The sequence below is a fragment of the Strongylocentrotus purpuratus genome, unplaced genomic scaffold, assembly GCF_000002235.5.
Source record: "Strongylocentrotus purpuratus isolate Spur 01 unplaced genomic scaffold, Spur_5.0 spur5_scaffold_21, whole genome shotgun sequence".
Lineage (NCBI taxonomy): Eukaryota > Metazoa > Echinodermata > Echinoidea > Camarodonta > Strongylocentrotidae > Strongylocentrotus > Strongylocentrotus purpuratus.
The window spans coordinates 4,499,489-4,520,647 of record NW_022145607.1 but is presented as its reverse complement, the minus strand read 5'-3'; the positions used below and the strand labels follow the sequence as shown (position 1 = coordinate 4,520,647).

General features: G+C 36.5%; 1 protein-coding gene and 2 long non-coding RNA genes across 3 annotated transcripts; all 3 read left to right on the top strand.

Moving 5' to 3' along the window:
• Positions 1-1,309: 1,309 nt before the first annotated feature.
• Positions 1,310-7,447, top strand: LOC115928281 (fibropellin-3-like). The gene is made up of 4 exons (XM_030995359.1): positions 1,310-1,429; positions 2,575-2,688; positions 5,741-5,848; positions 6,930-7,447. Exons 1-4 carry the CDS (start codon positions 1,417-1,419, stop codon positions 7,043-7,045), a joined length of 351 nt encoding a protein of 116 aa, XP_030851219.1. The 5' UTR covers positions 1,310-1,416; the 3' UTR covers positions 7,046-7,447.
• A 937-nt stretch (positions 7,448-8,384) lies between these two features.
• On the top strand, positions 8,385-14,452 carry LOC115928241. Its single transcript, XR_004065968.1, has 5 exons — positions 8,385-8,480; positions 9,215-9,313; positions 9,857-9,958; positions 10,929-11,027; positions 13,305-14,452. It is a non-coding gene; the product is annotated as an uncharacterized LOC115928241 (long non-coding RNA).
• A 751-nt stretch (positions 14,453-15,203) lies between these two features.
• On the top strand, positions 15,204-17,854 carry LOC105445744. Its single transcript, XR_973497.2, has 3 exons — positions 15,204-16,077; positions 16,520-16,657; positions 16,841-17,854. It is a non-coding gene; the product is annotated as an uncharacterized LOC105445744 (long non-coding RNA).
• The last annotated feature ends 3,305 nt before the right edge of the window (positions 17,855-21,159 follow it).

The following is a 21,159-nucleotide window of genomic DNA, read 5'->3' as shown; positions in this document are numbered from 1 at the left end:
CATAATACAGATCATGTACGTTTTCCGCCCATGTATTACACGCATTGTCTATGGGGGCAAATCAGATTCACGCTTTTGGCCCCCAAACCGATCTATATTTTTCTTGAAATGTTTTTTATAATTTTTCAAGGGGGTATTTTAGACCCCATGTTATACTGTTTATGATTATGTTAGTATAGACGACCGTTAGTGCCAATTCGCCCGTCATTGCACGCATATCGTTGTGCCACGATTGCAGGTCTAGTTTTGTAATTATAATTGTGATTAAGTTACGATAAAACATCGATAATTCTGGGTTTCATTTTTTCTAGGACGCATTTTATATTAAAATTGAACTTAGAGTTGAATCGAACATGGCCATGCTGAAGAACAGCCTTTGGCTGAAGTATTCCACCGTACTAACATGAAATAATCAAACAAACAAACTTAGAGTGTCGGGACCGGGACCCTTGTGGTGGCCATTCTTAGTTAAATGGGCACAGCGGGCCAAAGGGACCGAATTTTTGATTTCCTGATATGCAGAATAATTGAAAATCCTATCTTTGTGCAAATTCTCGTGATTTCATGAACCTTTGCACAATTCCTTCAATATTCAGCACCATACTGCTGGACTTATAAAGCTGGTATCTTTGTAATCATGACTGTTATACCTATATTTCTGCTCCATGAAGTATGAACATTTTTGTTTGTAATACTTGAATAGGTGTATACATGTACCTTTGATGTTGTATAAGAGGCACCATTTTTTGGTATGGTGTACATTATGCTAAGGCTGAGTTGATAAAATCTTCTCGTTGCCCTTAACCATTTTGTTGTAGAGGTAGTGGCATAGCCATTTTTTCCAGTGTGAGAAGGGGCAACCTTTCAAAACTTCCAGACGGGAATCAAGTTCATAATGCATGGAACGGACGTTATCCATGAATATATCTAGGATACTAATGATATGATAGCAATAATATGACAATATTTCTAGATAATAATGATAATCGAATATTGCCAATTCTACCGGAAAAATAAACACAATCCTCCTCCTCTGGTATCGTAGTTGAGTATTCCGAACACCGGTTACAATCGGGGAAACTGTATTTTGCCACGAGCGCAAACAAGCGCACTCGTTTTCTTTTTTGCATTGAACAATGTTTGTTTATTCATCTTGTTGAAAATGTATTACTTTTATGCTTATGTGAATAAAATCCACTATCGCAGATTTGACACCTTTTTCAACGAAAACTTTCTATTATATAGGTTAAGTTCTCAATTTTTCTTACTTTTCATAGAGTCTCTTTTCCAATTCCTCATTTAGTATCGCCATGCCTTGCTGGGCCATGTGAAAACAGTGGTGTCTGCCATGCCATTGACAGAGGTCTTTCAACACCCTCCTATACTTGCTCCTGTGCCCCAGAATATTACGGACCCATGTGCCAAAATTGTAAGTGTTCATACTTAATGCATAGAGTTTGATCATTGGGTGTACTTTTTGTTAGGAAAACATGCTGCTTACCCGACTGGCTGTTAATGAAAGGAAAAGTGTTATTCGAGCAAGACTACATGCTAAAGCTGTCACGCATGAATGTGAATTCGGGCGTCATTCAAATTCAAGCACGACAGTGTAGAGCATACTTTTGCTAATGCAAATGTGGTCGTTTATATATCGTTTTCTAATGCAAATGTGGTGTTGCAAAATAATGTTGTCGTCGAATTATAACCGGTTTTATAACACAACCATTCTAACTTGTGTACAGTGCAGGACATTTGCCTTTACCAGCTGATTGTCGCGTTTGGTATTCCGTCTAATTCTCCCTTTTAATTATATCTTGTTGCGTTTCATCTCAGGACCTGCAGTTGGTCCGATCACACGTATAATGATTCCCATGCGTGGTTCCTATTCTAATTGATGCTAGTGGGTGCTTCCGTTCAGCATTCCATTTTAAATTATCTAGAATTCCCCCAAATAAAACATTGAATAGGGACTTTAATATTAATTTTGAGGAGCATTCACACGTAAATGTAATCAAACGATTGTGCATCAATTTGGCTAGTACTTATGAATAGGACTGTAAAAATACATATTTGTACTAAATGAGGAACCTTAAATGGTTTCCTCCAAGCTACTCTCTAGTTCTCCTTAAGCATATTGATTTTATGTATTTTTAATTTAATGTCCATTCATTTTGGATTTTTTAATACAAAAATTATCATCATTGGACACAATGGGCCATCATGAGTGAGTTCTTGTCATAAGCAAAATGTTGCATTAGTTTAAAAATACTGTAAGCTATTTTTAATAGTGTCATTCAAGTTATTTTAAACATATATTAAACCGATTTCATCTTTTTGATCTTTTCTAATTGCTCTCGGAAAATTGTTCTTCCTTCCAATCTTGCCAATGATATTCTTACCTGATTGTACGAATAGTGTTTAATTGATGACATGAATGAATTATCTTTAAAAAGACAGGAGATATAGGAATATTACTGAGTCCTTTTCTTCTTCATTTTCTCAGGTATTTCACTTATTTTAATCGTGATTGTAATTGTTATTTTCATGTCGCTGCCACTTCTTTATTTCTGCCAGCCAAGTCGTGTCTTCTTGATCCTTGTCAGAATGGAGGTGCATGTGTGCAAGTTACAAACACCTTTCATACGTGTTCTTGCTCCTCACAATTCACCGGGAATCGATGCCAGTATGGTAAGTAGAAAACAATAATAGCGTAACAGGGGACAAATCATTCTCTATCTACAGTTAGATTTTTTTTTTGTCAGCGTAATTTAGTGACCAAGCAAAAACTATTTTCATAAAATTGTTTGTTTTTATATGAGTAAAGGATACATTTTCATTTTATTTAATAGAGTCGCTGTAAACCATATTGTTAATTTATGAATCGGCAGTTGTGGCAAATATCCGATAGGACGGGATATTTCTTTTAACCATGGATTGTTATGTATCAGTGGCAGGGAAAAGATAAGTTATTGTTTAATCGTCAAAGGGTAATCTTCTGAAAAGTAAGATTAAAATCAATAAAGTATGTCACCCTTCCTTCCACCTCCCCTTCCCCATCCCCCTATACCCCCCCCCCCTCCATCTCCACCCCCGCCCCAATCCTTCTCTTCTCTTTGTTCTTTTATTTCCTCTATTTTTGCCATTTGATGGTTGGGTGGAGTTGTCACGTGTAATAAAGAGTACTTTGTAATAGAAGTATCCTTTTAACCCATATTGAAAATCATATTAAAATGTTCTCTGCTTCGTCACCAAAGTTCGGGCTCCATAACACAATCTTATGCTTTATACCTGAAATTTACAATTTCTTCCTTACATATCTCTTTTGTCGCTTCCTCATCTACGTCTGTTTCTCTCTATCCATATCTCTCTTTCTCTTCCCCTCTTTCTTTCGCTCTCTCTGTTTCTTTCTCTTCTGTGTAAAAATAACTATTCCACCATTATGACATTATTACGGAATGAATTGAATGTATCAAATGAAATGAATTGCATATGCTTTTTGCAGAAACAAAGTCACACACACGCGCACAAAAGTTGGTTGATATTTGATATTAGATATTTGATATGTGTGGCATGATTAATTTCGTTAGGGATGTTATTTGGATCTGCAAAGACCGAATTAAAACCCAAATCCCAATTGTTTTATTCAAACATCACATAAGCAACTTTGGCGCAAGTCGATTTTTGCACTCTTGCAAACAATGCCTCCTGTTCATCCAAGCGTGAATACATACCACACAGCAATTATACCAAATGATTTGGGATAAAACACTCTTTCATAAGATGTATAATAATTTACTGTTCAAAGATGATTTTTAAAATAATAAGCAATTATCTAGGTGTAAACTTTTTTTTTTACTCACACGGTATAACATTCCATGATGAAAGACACTATAAACAGGTACATGATGAATAAAAGATGATGACCTCTCTTCCAGTTATATATGATCGCATTATTCAGTGATACTCAAAACCGTTCAAGACAGGAAAATACTATACTATTTGGTCAAGAATATTATACTCCCACATGTTGATGAACACCCAACATGTTATTCTCCCTGCTATAGTTGTCCTTAGTTTATCTCATCAGTATCTCTTGTTATCGATTGAGATAAGAGACAAGTACCCACTCTATCTTCTGATAAAAAACCTCCTCACCTCTAAGTGCCCCTTTTAAATGTGATAAAGAAACATTTTATCTTCTGATAAATGGCATTTTCATCTCTAACTGCCCTTTGAAATGTAATGTATTGCTCCCTTATAAAACAAAAATTATGATTAGTGAAACCTTCTTAAAAAAATTACCCTTTCCCCCTTTTGTCCTAGATGGGTAATTGACCAGGGGATAAATGTCCGGGTAGAATAAACGAGTTAATTTAATTGTTGTATTCTTTCAAATCTTTATTCGAGTAACTGATAATCTGAAATTCGAAAGTATATCACGATATGGACATATTTTCAAGTTTTCTCCTGAAAATAATACACTTGAAGAAACTATTCAAGAAGTTTTAGGCTAGTTTGACGTGATTGTACTCTACCGTTTAGAACCGCGGTAATCCATTTGTGCTGGACAATTACTGTAATTTCAAAATTCGCCTATGGACACACTCCTCCATTTTGGAATCTCCTAGGAAGTTGTTCTGTTAATCGTCAGACTAACAAATTTGTTTTTGCAGCTTTGACGAGAACATACAGTCGACTGAGACAGATTCTAAAGTTTTCTTTAGACCCTTCTCATTCTCGATGCCGTTCTTGTGTTTCATCTTTCACCGATTCAAATAAACTTCGTACAGGCTTGAACTTAAATGAGCTTTTCACGAAACTACAATTACTATGCTATTATTAAAGTTAAATTCAAAGGGGAATAAGAACCGCCCATGTTTATAGCCTTCTCTTGCCGAGTCTTTGAAAAGACCACTAGATGAGAGACGTTGAAACATGCACATGCCTCAAGAATGAATTGAACATGCAATAGTTTGATTTTTTTTCTTCTTCATTTGCGTTATTACCTGTTTGACAAAGTGGTCCGGCCCATCCCGCTCTGCAAAGACACGTAAATCACCCGGGATTATTTATACAGTCTCAGTTGATACATGGGGTAGTTCGAAATTCGTCGATATCTGTAAATATTAATGTAATAGCATACAAACATCAGCAACACCAACAATAACAACAATACCACAAATAAGAATAATTAGACATGTTATCGTGCCCACGATACATGAGCAATATTTTAAGAATTGAGAGGGACATTCGCTCACCAATCATCTTGACCTTTAGCGAGGGCGGCATAGAAATAAATTATGCACACGGTAGATTAGTTTGTTACAAGCAAAATTGTTTATCGAGTCACTTTTAAATTCGTTCCCTGAGTCCCGGTAGACTCAATTTTCAAGTTGCTGCCTCGGGTACTTTTGTCATTAGTTTTTTTTTTATTTCAGCACATTTCGGTTGTTGAAATCAAAGCTTAAATTATTATTATTACTATCATTTTACTTGTAGAACATGTGCGGAGGGATGCTAATTGTAAACAGGGAAATATTACCTAATTATTCAAAAATGACATAAATATGTGGCACAGGTGCCCATCACGACAAAAGAGGGCCCAAAATGTCCTTGTTAAATTGAACTTGTATCATTCATGCATTTTGCATTTCCACGTGTACAGTGAATGCAAACAAAAAAAAAAAAAAAAAAAAAAGAATCGTCATTAAATCTAGGATATTTTCTCTCCTCTTTGTAGTTGACTGTACTGGTGCCAACCCATGTCTGAACGAAGGTGTATGTGAGAACGCTGCATGTACATGTGCATCGGGCTTTAGTGGATCTCTGTGCAGTGACGCCTTTATCAGTAAGATCTTTTAGGATTTTATTATATTTGTTTTATATTACATTGACCACTTTTGAAATGTCTATTCGTTGTGTTGGAGTATTGCAAATAAAATCAAATGGTCTGTGTCCGTGATCTCACCAAAGCACACAGACAATAAGGTTAAATACACCTGCAAACTATTCCTGGAAATGTCTGACCGGTGGTTGTTTCTTCCCATTCATCCTTCCCTTCATCATATATTTGCATAGGGCTTCTTTTTCAAGGGTAATCCCAACAAAACTTACTTTACATTAGTACTCTGAAAGTCTTTACCGGAGCCTTTCTTCCTTCCATTGAAAGTTATATCATTGTTTTGGAATATATAAAATCGATTTACGATAAAAAAATTGCGATAATCCTATTTACTAACTACACACATTAATGTATAATGATACGCTAACAAATGACATCATCTCAATATGGTGTGAAATGTGGTTACACTAATAATAGTTCCTTTGTATGAAATACAATTAGTCTTATTATATGATACCAACAAATATTCAAAGTCATCTCTTGTCACATATTTTGTTTAATGTTTCAATAACCAATCCTTTTCCCATCACTCCTGTCCCAGCTTAAAAACGAGGTGAGGCTGGCCTTATATACGCCTCTGTAGTTTAGAAAGTTCAAAATACAAGTTCAAATTTTCTTTTCTTAATATAAGTTTTTTGTTTGTGTAGTAGAGGTATAAAAATCTATTGCAACATCGGGATTCATTGTGTACATTAAGTATAATATTTTTGCTAAAGGAAATTAATTGACACTTAATGATAACAATGATTTAAGCCATGATACACCAATATCGCGTAATTAACTTCTTTATACATTTCTAAATCAACATTCTAATCTTAAACCTTTACCCCCCCCCCCCGAAACTAGGGTGTTGTAAGGATTGGGGAAAGCCTACCTATGTTTAATTTTAAAATGTTTAATATATCTAAATATGTGTTTACTAAATGTTATTTTTTATATTTTATTCTCGTCATTTATGCTATTCCATGTGATCGGTAAAAGTAAGGATTTGTCATAAATTTTAGGATATTTTCTCTCCTATCTGTAGTCGACTGTTCCGGGAGCAACCCGTGTCTGAACGGAGGTACCTGTGAGAACAATGCATGTATATGTGCAACGGGATATACAGGAGCTTTGTGCGGAGACGTGTGTAAGATCTTTTAAGCTTTTATTTGACTGCTTAGAATTTTCTTCTATTCGTATTAGATTAGTCTGACCGGTGGTTATTTACTTTTCTTACCATTCATCCTTTCCCTTCATCTTATGTGTGCATAAGGCTTCCTTTTCAGGGGTAATCCAATTAGAACTCAGACTCACTACGGCTGTGACGTTTGACAAGCATCCTAATTTATATTAATACTCTGAAAGTCTTAACTCTAATTTGTATCTTCCTTACAGTGTTATCATTGTTTAGGAATATGTACAATCATATACATTTATGATAGAAAATATGCGATAATCCAATTAACGAAGAACATACATTAATGTATTATATGATATAATTAATACTTAAAGGTACAATGTCCCATTTGCAGGCCAAACACATGAAAATGTTAAATTCCAACGGCATTTGAAAGACAATACTTATTTAGAACTTCCCTCAAAACGAAAGGGCTTGAAAATTACTTTTTGTGGGAAAGTAAGGACCATTAGTTGTCGAAACGACTGTGTGTGTGTGTGTGTGTGTGTATGTGTGTGCGTGTGCGTGCGTGAGTGTGTGTGGATGTGTGTGTGTGTTGGGCTTTTACAGACGTGTATCTATCAGATATGATTATTTACGTCTGGGGACCGACCTTTGAACGTCACCATCCGAAAGACGTGACTCAGCTTCGAACCTGCATTCTCGGCTGAATCAGTTTGTGACTTCCACTGTTAATAATAATAATAATAGCTAGTTCTTATATAGCGCTTTTCAGGACCGGAGGCCCTCTCAAAGCGCTTTACAGATGTATATATTATATATATACATATATATATATATATATATATATATATATATATATAGTATATATATATGTTACCTGGATTACAGGCGCACGCTACAACGCTTAAGTAATAATCTGATTTTCAGACCCCTTTACCGAATGGTCGTACGTTTTGTGCTGCACAAAGATTCATTCAGTTTAATTTTGCCATTACAAGAAGTGGGTTTATATTGATGTAGACATATATGCTCATGTACCTGTTACAGCTCATTTTATGAATGGTATTACCAAAGGAAAAAAGATGTCGGTCATTAACTCAATAGTGTCGGACGGTTAAGTCTAGAAAACGGATTTCCTTCCATGATTTGAATACTAGGACACTGCTAATGTTTAAATTTCACAGGTCGGACATACTTGACATATTCATAATTTCTGCAAAGTTCTACATAATGTGATGTTGGCTGAAAAAGGGACATAGTATCTTTAATAATCAAAAACCTCAATACAAACAAAAGAATTCATCTGAATGTGCAATTTTCGTTTGGTATCAATTATTTTTCTCCACTTTGTAGATGACTGTTATTTCAGGGCTCCATGTCTGAACGGAGGTGTCTGTGAGAACGATGCATGTACATGTGCATCAGGATTTGGTGGATCTCTGTGCGGTGACGTCAGTAAGATCTTTTAGGATTTTATCGCTTTTGTTTAAGATTACATTGACCACTTTTGACATGTCTATTCGTTGGGTTGGAGTATTGCAAATAAAAACAAATTGTCGGTGTCTGTGATCTCACAAATGCACACAGATAATAAGCTAAATACACCTGCAAGCTATTCTTGGAAATGTCTGACCCTTTTTAGTGATATTCCCCAAAAACTTACTTTTAGTACTCTGAAAGTCTTCACCGGAGCCTTTCTTCCTTCAAGTGAAAGTTATATCATTGTTTTGAAATATATAAAATCGATTTACGATAGAGAATACGCGATAATCCTATTTACTAACTACATTAATAAATGTATTAGTATATTGCATAAATTATTGATACGCTAACAAATGACATCTCAATATGATGTGAAATGTGGTTACAATAATAATAGTGCCTTTGTATGAGATACAATTAGTCTTACCTACAAATGTTCAGGGTCATCTCTTGTCACATATTTTGTTTAATGTTTCAATAACCAATCATTTTCCCATCACTCCTGCCACCGCTTAAAAACGAGATAAAGCAGGCCTTATATACGCCTCTGTAGTTTGAAAATTTCAAAATACAAGTCCCAATCTTCGTTACTTAATATAATTTTGTTTTACCCTGCTTGACTATGCAGAAACATTTATTTCACAAAATTAATAGTCCTTCTAAATATGCAAGTTTTGTTTGGTATGATTTTCTTCTCCACTTTGTAGTTGTCTGTTCTACTAGTGACCAATGTCTGAACGGAGGTACCTGTGAATCCTATGAATGTTCATGTGCTGTGGGATTTACCGGATCTGTGTGTGACCGAGGTATAAACATGTTATAATGTGTACATTCAATGGTAGAGTGTTAGATATACTATATGTTGTCCCCCAAAGTAGGATATCAATGTCACTTACTAAAAGAAACGGAATGTTCTCACAATCTCCTTACGTGATTATAATGCTGTGGGATTTAGTGGAAAGTCGTGTTGTAGAGGTATGACAATCTATTGTAACATCGGGATTCATTGTGTACGTCAGGTATAATAATTTGGCTAAAGGAAATAAATTGACACTTAATGATAACAATGATTTAAGCCATGATACACCAATATCGCGTAATTAACCTCTTTATACATTTCTAAATCAACATTCTATTCTTAAACCTTTACCCCCCCCCCCCCCCCCGAAACTAGGGTGTTGTAAATATTAGGGAAGCCTATCTACATTTAATTTTAAAATGTTTAATATATCTGAATATGTGTTTACTAAATGTTATTTTTTTAATTTTATTCTCGTCATTCATGCAGTTTCATGTGATCGGTACAAGTTAGGATTTGAATTTTAGGATATTTTCTCTCCTCTCTGTAGTCGACTGTTCTGGGAGCAACCCGTGTCTGAACGGAGGTACCTGTGAGAACAATGAATGTACATGTGCAACTGGGTATACAGGAGCTTTGTGCGATGACGTGTGTAAGATCTTTAAAGCTTTTATTTGACTGCTTAGAATTTTCTTCTATTCGTATTGAATTAATGCACATTTGAAGAAGAAAAAAAATCATATTGTCACAAGGCGGGAATTGAGCAAAACCTTTTGGCTGGGATATTACAAATTCACACAGATATTTCGATTAAATAAGCCTTCATTAATGCAAACTATTTTTGGAAATGTCTGACCGGTGGTTGTGTACTTTGCTTTCCATTCATCCTTTCTCTGCACCTTATGTGTGAATAAGGCTTCATTTTCAGGGGTAATCCAAGAACTTTGACTCAGTACGACTATGACGTTTGACCAGCGTCCTAATTTACATTAATACTCTGAAAGTTTTTACCCGAATTGTTATCTTCCTTACAATGAAAGTTATCATTGTTTTGGAATATGTACAATCATACATGTATCTATTTACGACAGAAATTATGCGATAATCCAAATAACAAAGAACATACATTTGTAACTTCCACTGTTGGCTGGATTACATGCGCACGCCACAACGCCTAGATAATAATATGATTTTCAGACCCCTTTACCGAATGGTCGTACGTTTTGTGCTGCACAAAGATTCGTTCAGTTTAATTTTGCCATTACAAGTAGTGGTTTATTGGTGTAGACAAATGCTCATGTACCTGTTACAGCTCATTTTATGTATGGTATTACCAAAGGAAAAAAGATGTCGGTCAGTCACTCAATAGTGTCGGACGGTGAAGTCTAGAGGGTAAACTCGTTTCCTTCCATAATTTGAATACTAGGAGACTGCTAATGTTTAAATTTCACAGATCGGACATACATGACATATTCATAATTCCTTCAATGTTCTACATAATGTGATGTTGGCTGCAAAAGGGACACAGTATCTTTAATAATCAAAAACCTCAATTCAAGCAAATGAGTTCATCTGAATGTGCAATTTTCGTTTGGTATCATTTATTTTTCTCCACTCTGTAGATGACTGTTATTTTAGGGCTCCATGTCTGAACGGAGGTGTCTGTGAGAACGCTGCATGTACATGTGTTGCGGAATTTACTGGATCTGTGTGTGACAGAGGTATTAAAATATGTTATATGTGTACATTAAATGGTACAGACTACAGAGTAAGATACAGGGGCAAAAAAAGTGTATAGCAAATACTGACGGCCCAAGAGTGTAGCGTTTAGACAAATAAAAGTGCAAAAATCTTCTCGCTCGGGAGCTACGCTCCCTCGCATAATATTCTTCAAACTGTACAAGTAAATAATGTAGATAAGTGAAGTGTTATACTATTGTTTTGCTAAGGAATGTAATTTGTTAATACAACAAAAGTTGTAAGAACCTGTAAGGGGTGAGTCACTTCCGTCACCTTCACCCCTCTCGCTCACGATGCTTCCTCGCACTGGCGTAATGACCGGGGGGGGTGTGCCTGGTGGTAGTTTCCCCCCTAATAAAATTCAAACATGGTTTATTTCTTATTCGATACCAGTGATTTACAATGTTGCTGAAATTGCTTCTTTTTTTTCCCTGAGCTTCCAGGGGCTCTGCCCCCAGTAACCCACCAAGGGCCCTAAGGCGGGCCCCTGAATGCTCTTCTGACCGTTATTAAATGCCTAAAGCCCTGAGCTTCCGGGGCTCCGCCCCTGAAAGGTAACCAAGGGCCCTAAAGCGGGCTCTTAGATGCTCATCTGACCGTTATTAAATGCCTAAAACCCATGAGCTTCATGGGGTTACGCCCCTTGAGCCCCGACAGGGTTTTGGCCCCTGGGCCCCACGCCAATTGCACTCCACTTGCTTCGCTCGCTTTGCTCTACCTGATCGAAAATACTTTAGCCCCCCCCCCCCCCTCCCGCTCCAAAAAACGTTCCGCGGGGCCTGCATGTACCATGTAAGAGTGGGGGTGCGTTTTTTTTTTCTCCCTACCCCCTTTGCTCATTACGCCACTGCTCCCTTGTCCCTCGGATTTCGTACCCCCCCCCCCGGTCATGAAGAGAAATCGCCGCCCCTGGTAAGATAAATCATAATATGTTGTCTTCGAAAATAGGATATTCATGTCACTTAATGAAAGATACTGAATGTTCTCATAATCTCCTGTCGTGATTATGATGTTCTAAAAAAGCATAAGGTCGTCGTAAACTTGTTGTCCCACTTAAAAAAATACAAGTAATACGGCAGGAAGACACTTTCACAGAAAGAAAGACTGAATACACGGTATACATTTTTGATGCTGCAATGAATGGGGGTGGGGGGGAGGGGGTGGGGCTCCGATTTAGTTGTCAACCTGGACATCAGACCCGAGGGCGACAGTGATTATCAAATCCCCAGCTTTTAGATGTTATGATATTGAGTGTGTATATTAAGCTAATTATCGTCATTCATGGATTTCTATCTAAACGAGGAATGTAATATTTCTTCATTAATTTCAGATACTTTTTCTCTCAGTAGTTGACTGATTTAGTGGCTACCCATGTATGAACGGAGGTACATGTGATACCGCTGTATGTACATGTATTGTGGGATTAAGTCGAGAGTTGTGTAGTAGAGGTATGGAAATCTATTGTAAAATCGGGATTTATCGTGTACGTCAAGTAATATTTTGGTTTAAAGGAATTAATTGACACCCACATTAATAACACTTGTTTTGTTGGGGGGGAGGATTGTTAATTAGAATGTTGATTTAAAACATTAAAGAGGTTAAATGCGCGATATTGGCGTATCATGGCTCAATCATCGTTATCATTAAAGGTCGGGTGACATCCAAATACATGTTGATTCAGCAGAGCTGACCACTTGTTTACAATAAACCATACAATACCTACATATGAATTGCTATGTCAGACGTGCTGTAGCATCACCAGGAAACGAAATGTAAAAATGCAATTCTTTTGTGAGCATGTGCTGAGCTGGGGGGAGTTGCATACCGCTGTCTTTTGTTAGCTCACTACTGATTGCCAGATGTCACAAGATGAATGAGATCTGGAGCTTTCTTTAGGGTGGAGCTTAGCAGGTCTGAGAACATTATTTTACAAAATATTTAAAAATCTATGAAGAAATATATTTAGATGTTTGAATAACAAAATATGAGTTGTATGCAGCCCTGCACATCAACATGAATCAACTTATATTTGCGGGATGTCACCCGACCTTTAATGATAACGATGATTTAGGCCATGCTACGCCAATATCGCGCATTTAACCTCTTTAATATTCTAAATCAACATTCTAACTTACAGCTCCCCCCCCCCCCCCAACAACAAAAAACAGTGATATGAATGTGGGTGAAGCTTACGTAGTTTGTAATTTAATGTTTAATATATCATTCTTAAATTGTATTTTGTTTCTTCCTCTCTGTAGTTGACTGTTCCGGCAGCAACCCGTGTCTAAACGGAGGGAGCTGTGACACCGATGCATGTACATGTGCTGCGGGGTATACAGGAGCTTTGTGCGGTGAAACGAGTAAGGTCTTTTTAAGGTTTACTGGTACTACTTACACATTTCAATGTCTTTTTGTCTAAGAGTATTGCACACACACAAACAACTAATAGTCGATAATCTTCGGTCACTAAAGAAAAACAACTACATATTTTCACAAGGGCTAGGATCTTTCTAATTCACATAGATAATTAGATTAAATAAGCCTTTATTCATGCAAGCTATTCTTGTCTGACCGGTGGTTGTTTACTTTTCTTTCCATTCATCCTTTCCCTTCACCTTATATGTGAATAAGGCTTCATTTTCAGGTATAATCCCAAGAACTCTGACTCAAACTACGACTGTGACGTTTACCGACATTTTTTGAAAATGTTCAATAAGTCATCTTCGCTTCTAATCCACCTCTTCACATTTTCCCGTCACTGGCAGATAGATGAGCGATGACCCTAGCTGCCATCTAAAGTCCATGCCAACGATACTGTTGGTGTGCTGCGGGTTTTCGCGAGAAGTGCCTGGCTCTTCATTGTCGAATCCTCCACAATCGATATTACTGATCCTTATGGTTTTTTCTTTTTGCTAGAGTATGCCTTCTCTTTTTATAGGAATTCAATTTCACGATGATAGAGCGATGTCCGGGAGGTTTTCTGGGAGTTGCTACTGATGGTTTCACCAACCTGCTCGCTGATGATCTCTGCTGCTATTGCATCGGTGTCTTCACACGGCTCCTCCTCAACACCGAATATGCGAATACACGTCGTTCGTGAATACCTTCTAGATTATTGATGCTATAGTTGGCATTACAGACTTCCCTGCTGGGGTTTTCTACTGTCCTGTTCAAATCAGACATGTCATTATCTTTGCTTTCTATTTTCATCTGCAGATCAAAATAATACATCACCTTGAATAACATCTAACCTAGCTACTCAGCAATTCTCCCATTTTTTCCTCTACTGCATCTCCTTGAATAACATCTAACCTAGCTACTCAGCAATTCTCCCATTTTTTCCTCTACTGCATTGCTGACTATCGTATCCAGATGTATGTGACAAACTCTTCATTCTTCAATAAGTCTGTGATGACCCAGGCGCGTAGCCAGGGGGGGCGGTGGGGGCGGTCGCCCCCCCCAAAACGTCGGCCAAAAAAAAAAAAAGAGAGAAAAAAAAGAAGAAAGGAAGAGGACGTAGGAAGAAAAGGATTAAGGGTCGAGAACGGTACAACGAATCGTCTCCTTTCTCTAATAATTTAATGATACGTCTAAGCTTCCGCGCTTCGCGCGGGAGGGGAGGGGGGAACTGAATTCAGATAAGGATTAAGTGTCGAGAACGGTAACAAATCGTCTTCTTTCTCTAATAACTTATGAAACGTCAAAGCTTCCGCGGGAGGGGAGGGGGGAAACTGAATTTAGATAAGGATTAAGAGCCGAGAATGGTACAACGAATCGTCTTCTTTCTTTAATAATCTAATAAAACTTCAGAGCTTCCGCGCTACGCGCGGAGGCAGGGGAACTTGATTCAAACAAAAATTAAGAGTCGAGGACCGTGACGGTACAGCGAATCGTCTTCTTTCTCAAATGAAACGTCAACAGAAACTGAATTTAGATAAGGATTAAGAGTCGAGAATGGTCCAACGAATCGTCTTCATTCTCTTATAATTTGATGAAACCTCAAAGCTTTCGCGCTTCGCGCGGGAGGGGGGAAACTCCCCCCTCCCTGCACCCTCCCCCCTAGGGAGCGCGCTACGCGCGCTCTGTAAGTGATTCGCACGCTTTGCGTGCTCACTACCGCCCCCCCTAAAATGAAATCCTGGCTACGCGCTTGTGATGACCTGACATTTCACAGCTGCCGTTCGTCTGGTGATTGCGACTCCTCCGCCATCCTCCATTGTGTGCAGATAGTTCTGTCTGTGTCTGTTATAGACACAGTTCAGTGAGCCCTGTGTGGGTTGGTATAGCCTTGAGGGCTAGGTGATAATGTAAAATATGATATTGATATCACCTAGCCTTAATTAATTTGCACCCATACTCCTGCGTGAAGAGGTACGGAAACAAAACCTAAAATGCGTCCGAAATCACCCCTTCCCGCTCCTGTCGAACATTGCACAGTGGCTTCGGAGTTCGCTAATGAATTATTCTTTCTATTCATAAAAAGCATTTTGAAATCGGTCAAAAAATTAATATAAAAAGCAAAATTTAGCTACCGGAGCGGTTTCGATTTGCTTACCTTCCACGTGTTCTTGATGATAATTCGTAAAAGTGCGATTTACAAGACAAAAACGCTGACCTCTTAAGAGAGTTCGCGGTATACTCGTAAAAAACTTTTTTTTGCGAATTTCCAATTCAAATACTTACTTACGATAATAGCAATTAGTCTAAAAAGGCGCGCGCGCAAGGAGTTCGCTAAATTCAGCGAAATCTGTGCATGCGGTTTCGTATAGTATATACTAAACGCTACTATCGTAAAGATAATATATAGGGCACCAGATTTTCCTGTTAGCTCATCATGCACCTTGTGGCCGTACGGCAGCCGAGACCATCTTAGTTGTCAACAGTAGAAAGGCGGGCTGGTGTTCCAGTGACAGAAGACGAGGATATCAACATCGTCATCCCCTCGTAAAAACGTCCAAGGAATTCAAGGTACCCTACCAAGCAGGAGACCATCCAGCACGCTGACATCGACCAAATACTTCCCTACTCCAGGTATTTGTATTTACTTTGGTGTAATATTGTATGAATTACTTCTTGGAACAATGCATGCAGTTTTTATTTAATTCGTTATCATTGATCAAGCTCAATCGTTATGTGAGCGAAAAAGCAATGATCACAACATCGAGAGTATAATATCTCTAACCGATAGAAAACGTGTAGTGAGTAAAAAAATTCTTCCTAGTTACGATATGTCTTCCAAAGGATTATTTTACTTTTTCCTCCAATGAACTTCCTCCAATGATTTTGTAGCGAATTTAGATCAACAGAAGAAAAAGAATTTAGAAAAGGTACAATTGCCGTTAAAAAGAAATAGCTGACCACTTTTCTTCACATTCAATTCACCGAAATTAACAAATGTCAATGTTTGCAAAAAACTGTGAAGGGGTTTACAATATTTACCATGCCATTTTGTTTTTACATTTTTGTTGTGCAGGACATTGAACCGGAGGAGTCGATTTCTTCCTTTCCACGTAGAGTGATATCAAGAGGACGACGACGCAGCAATATTCTGAACAGTTCAACAAAGGTTGTTAACTGTGCATTCTTCCAAAGTGTCAACGGAGACCCAAAGGTAATGATCATTACAATTAGAATAACCATATCTTTAAAACGTCTATAACCATTAGTTTTGTTGGTTATTATTGTCATAAATAGTGATGTGTTTCCATGACCATGTTCTTTACATAATAAAGAAACAAACTTCACATCAGCCACACATTAATAATTTTCTATTCATAAATATTGTTCATTGCAGGAAACCAAAAAGGACTTTGGCGGACAGAGTCTAAGATTGCTGGGCGGTTCACCACCTTCGCGAAGAAGCGTTTTGGTAGATGAAAGCATACATCAATAAATACTTCTAAAATTGACCTTTCCATATTTCAAACTATCAACGGACCTGAAACTCCTGTCTATCAATATTTTCTATACGAGAGTAGCAATTCAACTTGATTGGCCAACATCTCGCCAACAAACAAAATCAGTTTCACTGCTAGTACTGCAATGAAAATTGAGGTAACATTATTAGAGAGCGAGTGCACGAATTAGTTGAAGTACAACGTCCTACTGAGGCCGAAGAAGATCCAGTAAAACTAAGTCCCGAATTGTAATAGTGCTCCATCGGAACTGGTACTTCCTACTCTTGATGGAAAGCGAAGTTAGAAAACGGAAATGCATTTCAGATATAGTTGGTCGGTAGAAAATACAGGGTAGAGAGGTTTAGCAAATGGGGATATGAATAAACATGACAGATGATGGCAATGTGATATAAAAAAATTCAATACATGGAAATATCTGGTAGAAAACTTGCCAGCTTGTCATACAGATTTTATGTGTTTTTTGAAGAAAAAAAGAATAATCCACTCTATGTTTTGTATTACATATTACATTTCAGAAGTTGTTAGTGGTTTGAAAATAAGAGTCTGGGATTTGATGACATAAATGTTGAGGTGTACGAAAATATTATCTGCTTTATTTTACAACCACTGTGTAGTATTTATAATTTTCCATTAGTATTTGGAATATTTTCTGGCTGACAAACTGAAAAGTAGATCCAGTGTTCAATTAGAGAACTAAAGACAATGTATCAAAGTATAGACCAATTTCCTTATTGTCTGTATGCACAAAGACGTTTGAAAGATTATTTACACGAATCCTATGAAACATATTTAGATAAATCCCACAATGTTGCTGATGTATTTGAACAAAAGAAATGTTTAATCGGAATCTATTTAGATCTTTCAAAAGCCGTTGATTGTATAAACCTTAAGCAGGGCTCCCACTTAGCCGAGTTGGAGCCGAGTTGGAGCCTCGAGTTGTGGCGAGCTGGCGCGAGCTTATGGCAAGCCGTTTTATAATTCAAACATATTTCTTGATATCACGAAATCGAATTCTTCATATCACGAATTGAATTCTTGATATCAAGAAATATGATTTTAGTGATAAAACGGCTTGCCATAAGCTCGCGCCAGCTCGCCACAACTCGAGGCTCCAACTCGGCTAAGTGGGGGCTCTGCTTTAGAATTGTGTTACATAAGTTAGTTGGCGTGCTTCTGCTTCTGTGACATAACTTAATATTATCAGGGAAAGAATGAATAATTCATGACTTCTCGTGTTCGGTTTTTATACGTTCAGGTGCTTGAAACATGTGGTGGAAATAGGTGGATACTCTGCTATTTATTGGCTCATTACTCCTCTTCCTTTTAGTGTATTTTTTCCTTCTGTATTTTATTTCACTGAACTCGTTAACAAACTATTTGTCAAATTACCGCCCTCTTACATTTGATTATGTACGTCTCTTAAAAGTAAACATTTTCTGTCACTGTCTCCCAGGAACCTATTCTTTACAATCTATGCTTCTTTTTTCTTTTATAGGTTTCTGCATATTTCACAGTGTTGTGCTTTTCTTGTATGGGTTTCCTTTAACATGATAATAGTTTTTTTAAATAAAATAAATGTAATGCTTCCTGGGATAAATTTCAATTGTTTAAACATATTTGTGGCTCACATCCAGTAAATAAGATCGATTGGTTGATCTGTAATTGAAAACAATACAGACAAAATTTTGGAACTATTTAGCGGGATTTAAACCCAGTGCCATCTGTGGTAGAGTCGCTGCACGGCAAACAGTAGATGGCAGGTTTTTCTGACTTGTTTTCAATTACAGATTACTCAATCGATCTTATTTACTGGATGTAAGTCACAAATATCTTTAAACAATGATAATAGTTGTTAAACATATTTGATGATATATGTAACTTCGTAGTCTAATTAATTTTATCAATTACTATAATCATTGTTTTAATCATGAAACAATATGTCTTTTATGTATATTTTGTTACCGGTATTGTATCTGCATGTGAAATGTGAAACCAATATACTCAAACTCAAACTCAAACACTATGGAATTAGAGGAAATGTTTTTAAATGATTCCAAAGTTACGTTTTTAATCGCAACCAATTTACAAGTGTTGAAAAGTGTACATCAGATGAAGAATACATACTCTCTGGTGGTCCGCAAAGATCAGTCCTTGGATCATTGTTGTTTGAATTATTTGTCAATGATTTTCAGTATGTCAGTGACCGTTTTCTTTCCATTATGTTTGCAAATATAAATTTTGTTCTTCAATTGATTATGTATTGGAACCAAATAATGTAATTCACACTGAACTAAACAATGCTGAAAATTAGTTTAGCTTTAACTGTTTGAAAATTAATGTGGACAAAACTGTAATATGATTTTTATACCCTGTAAAAACTTGTTTCTGAATGATTCTTTGCTGCACTTAAAAATTGGTAATTACGAACTACAAAAAGATTACCAGCCAAATTTTCTAAGTGGGACAATATTATTGATGATATATCATGTAAAATATCGAGAGCTTTTGGTGTAATGAATCGTGTAAAACATATTGTTCCACTTAAGGTATCTTTAATGTTGTATAATACTTTTGTTTTATCAAATTTCATATTGCAACAGAGAATGGAGAAATTGTACAATAACAACAAGCAATAGATTGTATATACTTCAAAAATGTGCATTCAGAATGTATGTGCAATGGCCCCTCCTGTATAGCGCTCCTCTTGTTAGTCAAATGAAAATTTTAACTATTCAGTTATCAACTAAATCAATTGCAAGTTGCTATTTTGTGTATGTATTCATATTTTAAAGGCACACTTCCGTCCATATCTAATCATATTTTTAATCTGAATTTTACATTTCATCAGTATAATAGAATAACACAAAGGAATATACGCTTGTCACTGTTTAAATATAACTTTTTAAGAAGCACTACAACATTTATTGGAACGAAATGCTGGAATACTGTCCCAAATGATTTGAAGTTTTGTCCAACATTGTTAAATTTGAAAAAGAAATATAAATCTTTTCTGCTGTGCAATATCACTTAAACACCCAGATCATGCATGTAAATTTCTTTCTATTGTTAAGTATCTCTCTCTATCTCTCCTCAATTGTATTCCTAATATTATTTTACACGAGGATTGCCCCAGATAAAGCCTTCATTTGGCTTTTGGTGATCGTCCCGAATACAAATATCCAAGTGTATAGGTAGTTCTTACCTTCTCCTTTTCGTAAGTTTTTTTATTGTTTAATTGTTGAATATTTTTTATATCTATTGCTTGTTTTTCTGTAATTTGTTTATCATGTAATTTTATATATATTGCATTTTCTTGTTTTTATCTTTGAATGTGGAAATTAATTAATTAAATGAATGAATGAAAGTTTCTCAAAAACCTCCCTACCTGTATTTTGTTGTCAAGTACATTGTATATCGCTAGGAAATTTAACAAGGCACACATTTCAGACTGTGATTTCAAACTTGCCACAGAATTCAGGACATGCAGATCAAAGAATGGGGGTAGTAACAAATATTCAGCTAATATAGGGACAAAGAAAATTAATCGAATTGATGTGTTTGTAAGCATTTTGGCGAAGGACTTTAGGGGGATTGAAAGAAGTCATGATTGATGATCACTCGACAAAGCTTTATGGAAGAAATACAAAAGCAAACAACAAACTGAATAAATATTACTTACCTATAATATATAGTATATAAGTTTTTAGATGAGCAGATATACGAGCCAAGGTTTACGGTCTATTCAATGTCGACCGTTACAATTAAAGGGGAAATGGAACAAAAAAAGTGGCAAGATAAAGGTGGGGGTAATTCAAAAGGCGCCAAAGAGGAATCCATTGAGGTATGTTGATAAAACATAAGGAATATTTAGGCACTAAAATCTCACCTTTAAAATGGTGTCAGTCGTTAGCCAAACGATATAAATGAAAGCCATCACATCATAAAACGCATTTTCTCAAACTTTACTCCTAAATCCCGTATAAACCCCGTATAAACCCAATATATGCCGGTTTGAGCCCTAACATCAATCTGAAATAGTTAAACCAAGACAAGAAGTTTCGGCATATGATTATATATGGGAGCAAAAAGTAAAATCTCACCTTAAAAATGGTGTCAGTCATTAATTAGTTAAAATGGCATAAGATAGATTTAGAAGCCATCACATTTTAAAACGCATTTTGCAAAATGTTACTCG

What these genes read in the sequence shown, in the direction of transcription:
- LOC115928281 (XM_030995359.1), top strand. An exon ending in CGGGAATCGATGCCAGTATG is followed by an intron (nt 2,689 to 5,740) that starts GTAAGTAGAAAA and finishes TCCTCTTTGTAG; the next exon opens with TTGACTGTACTGGTGCCAAC. An exon ending in GTGCAGTGACGCCTTTATCA is followed by an intron (nt 5,849 to 6,929) that starts GTAAGATCTTTT and finishes TCCTATCTGTAG; the next exon opens with TCGACTGTTCCGGGAGCAAC.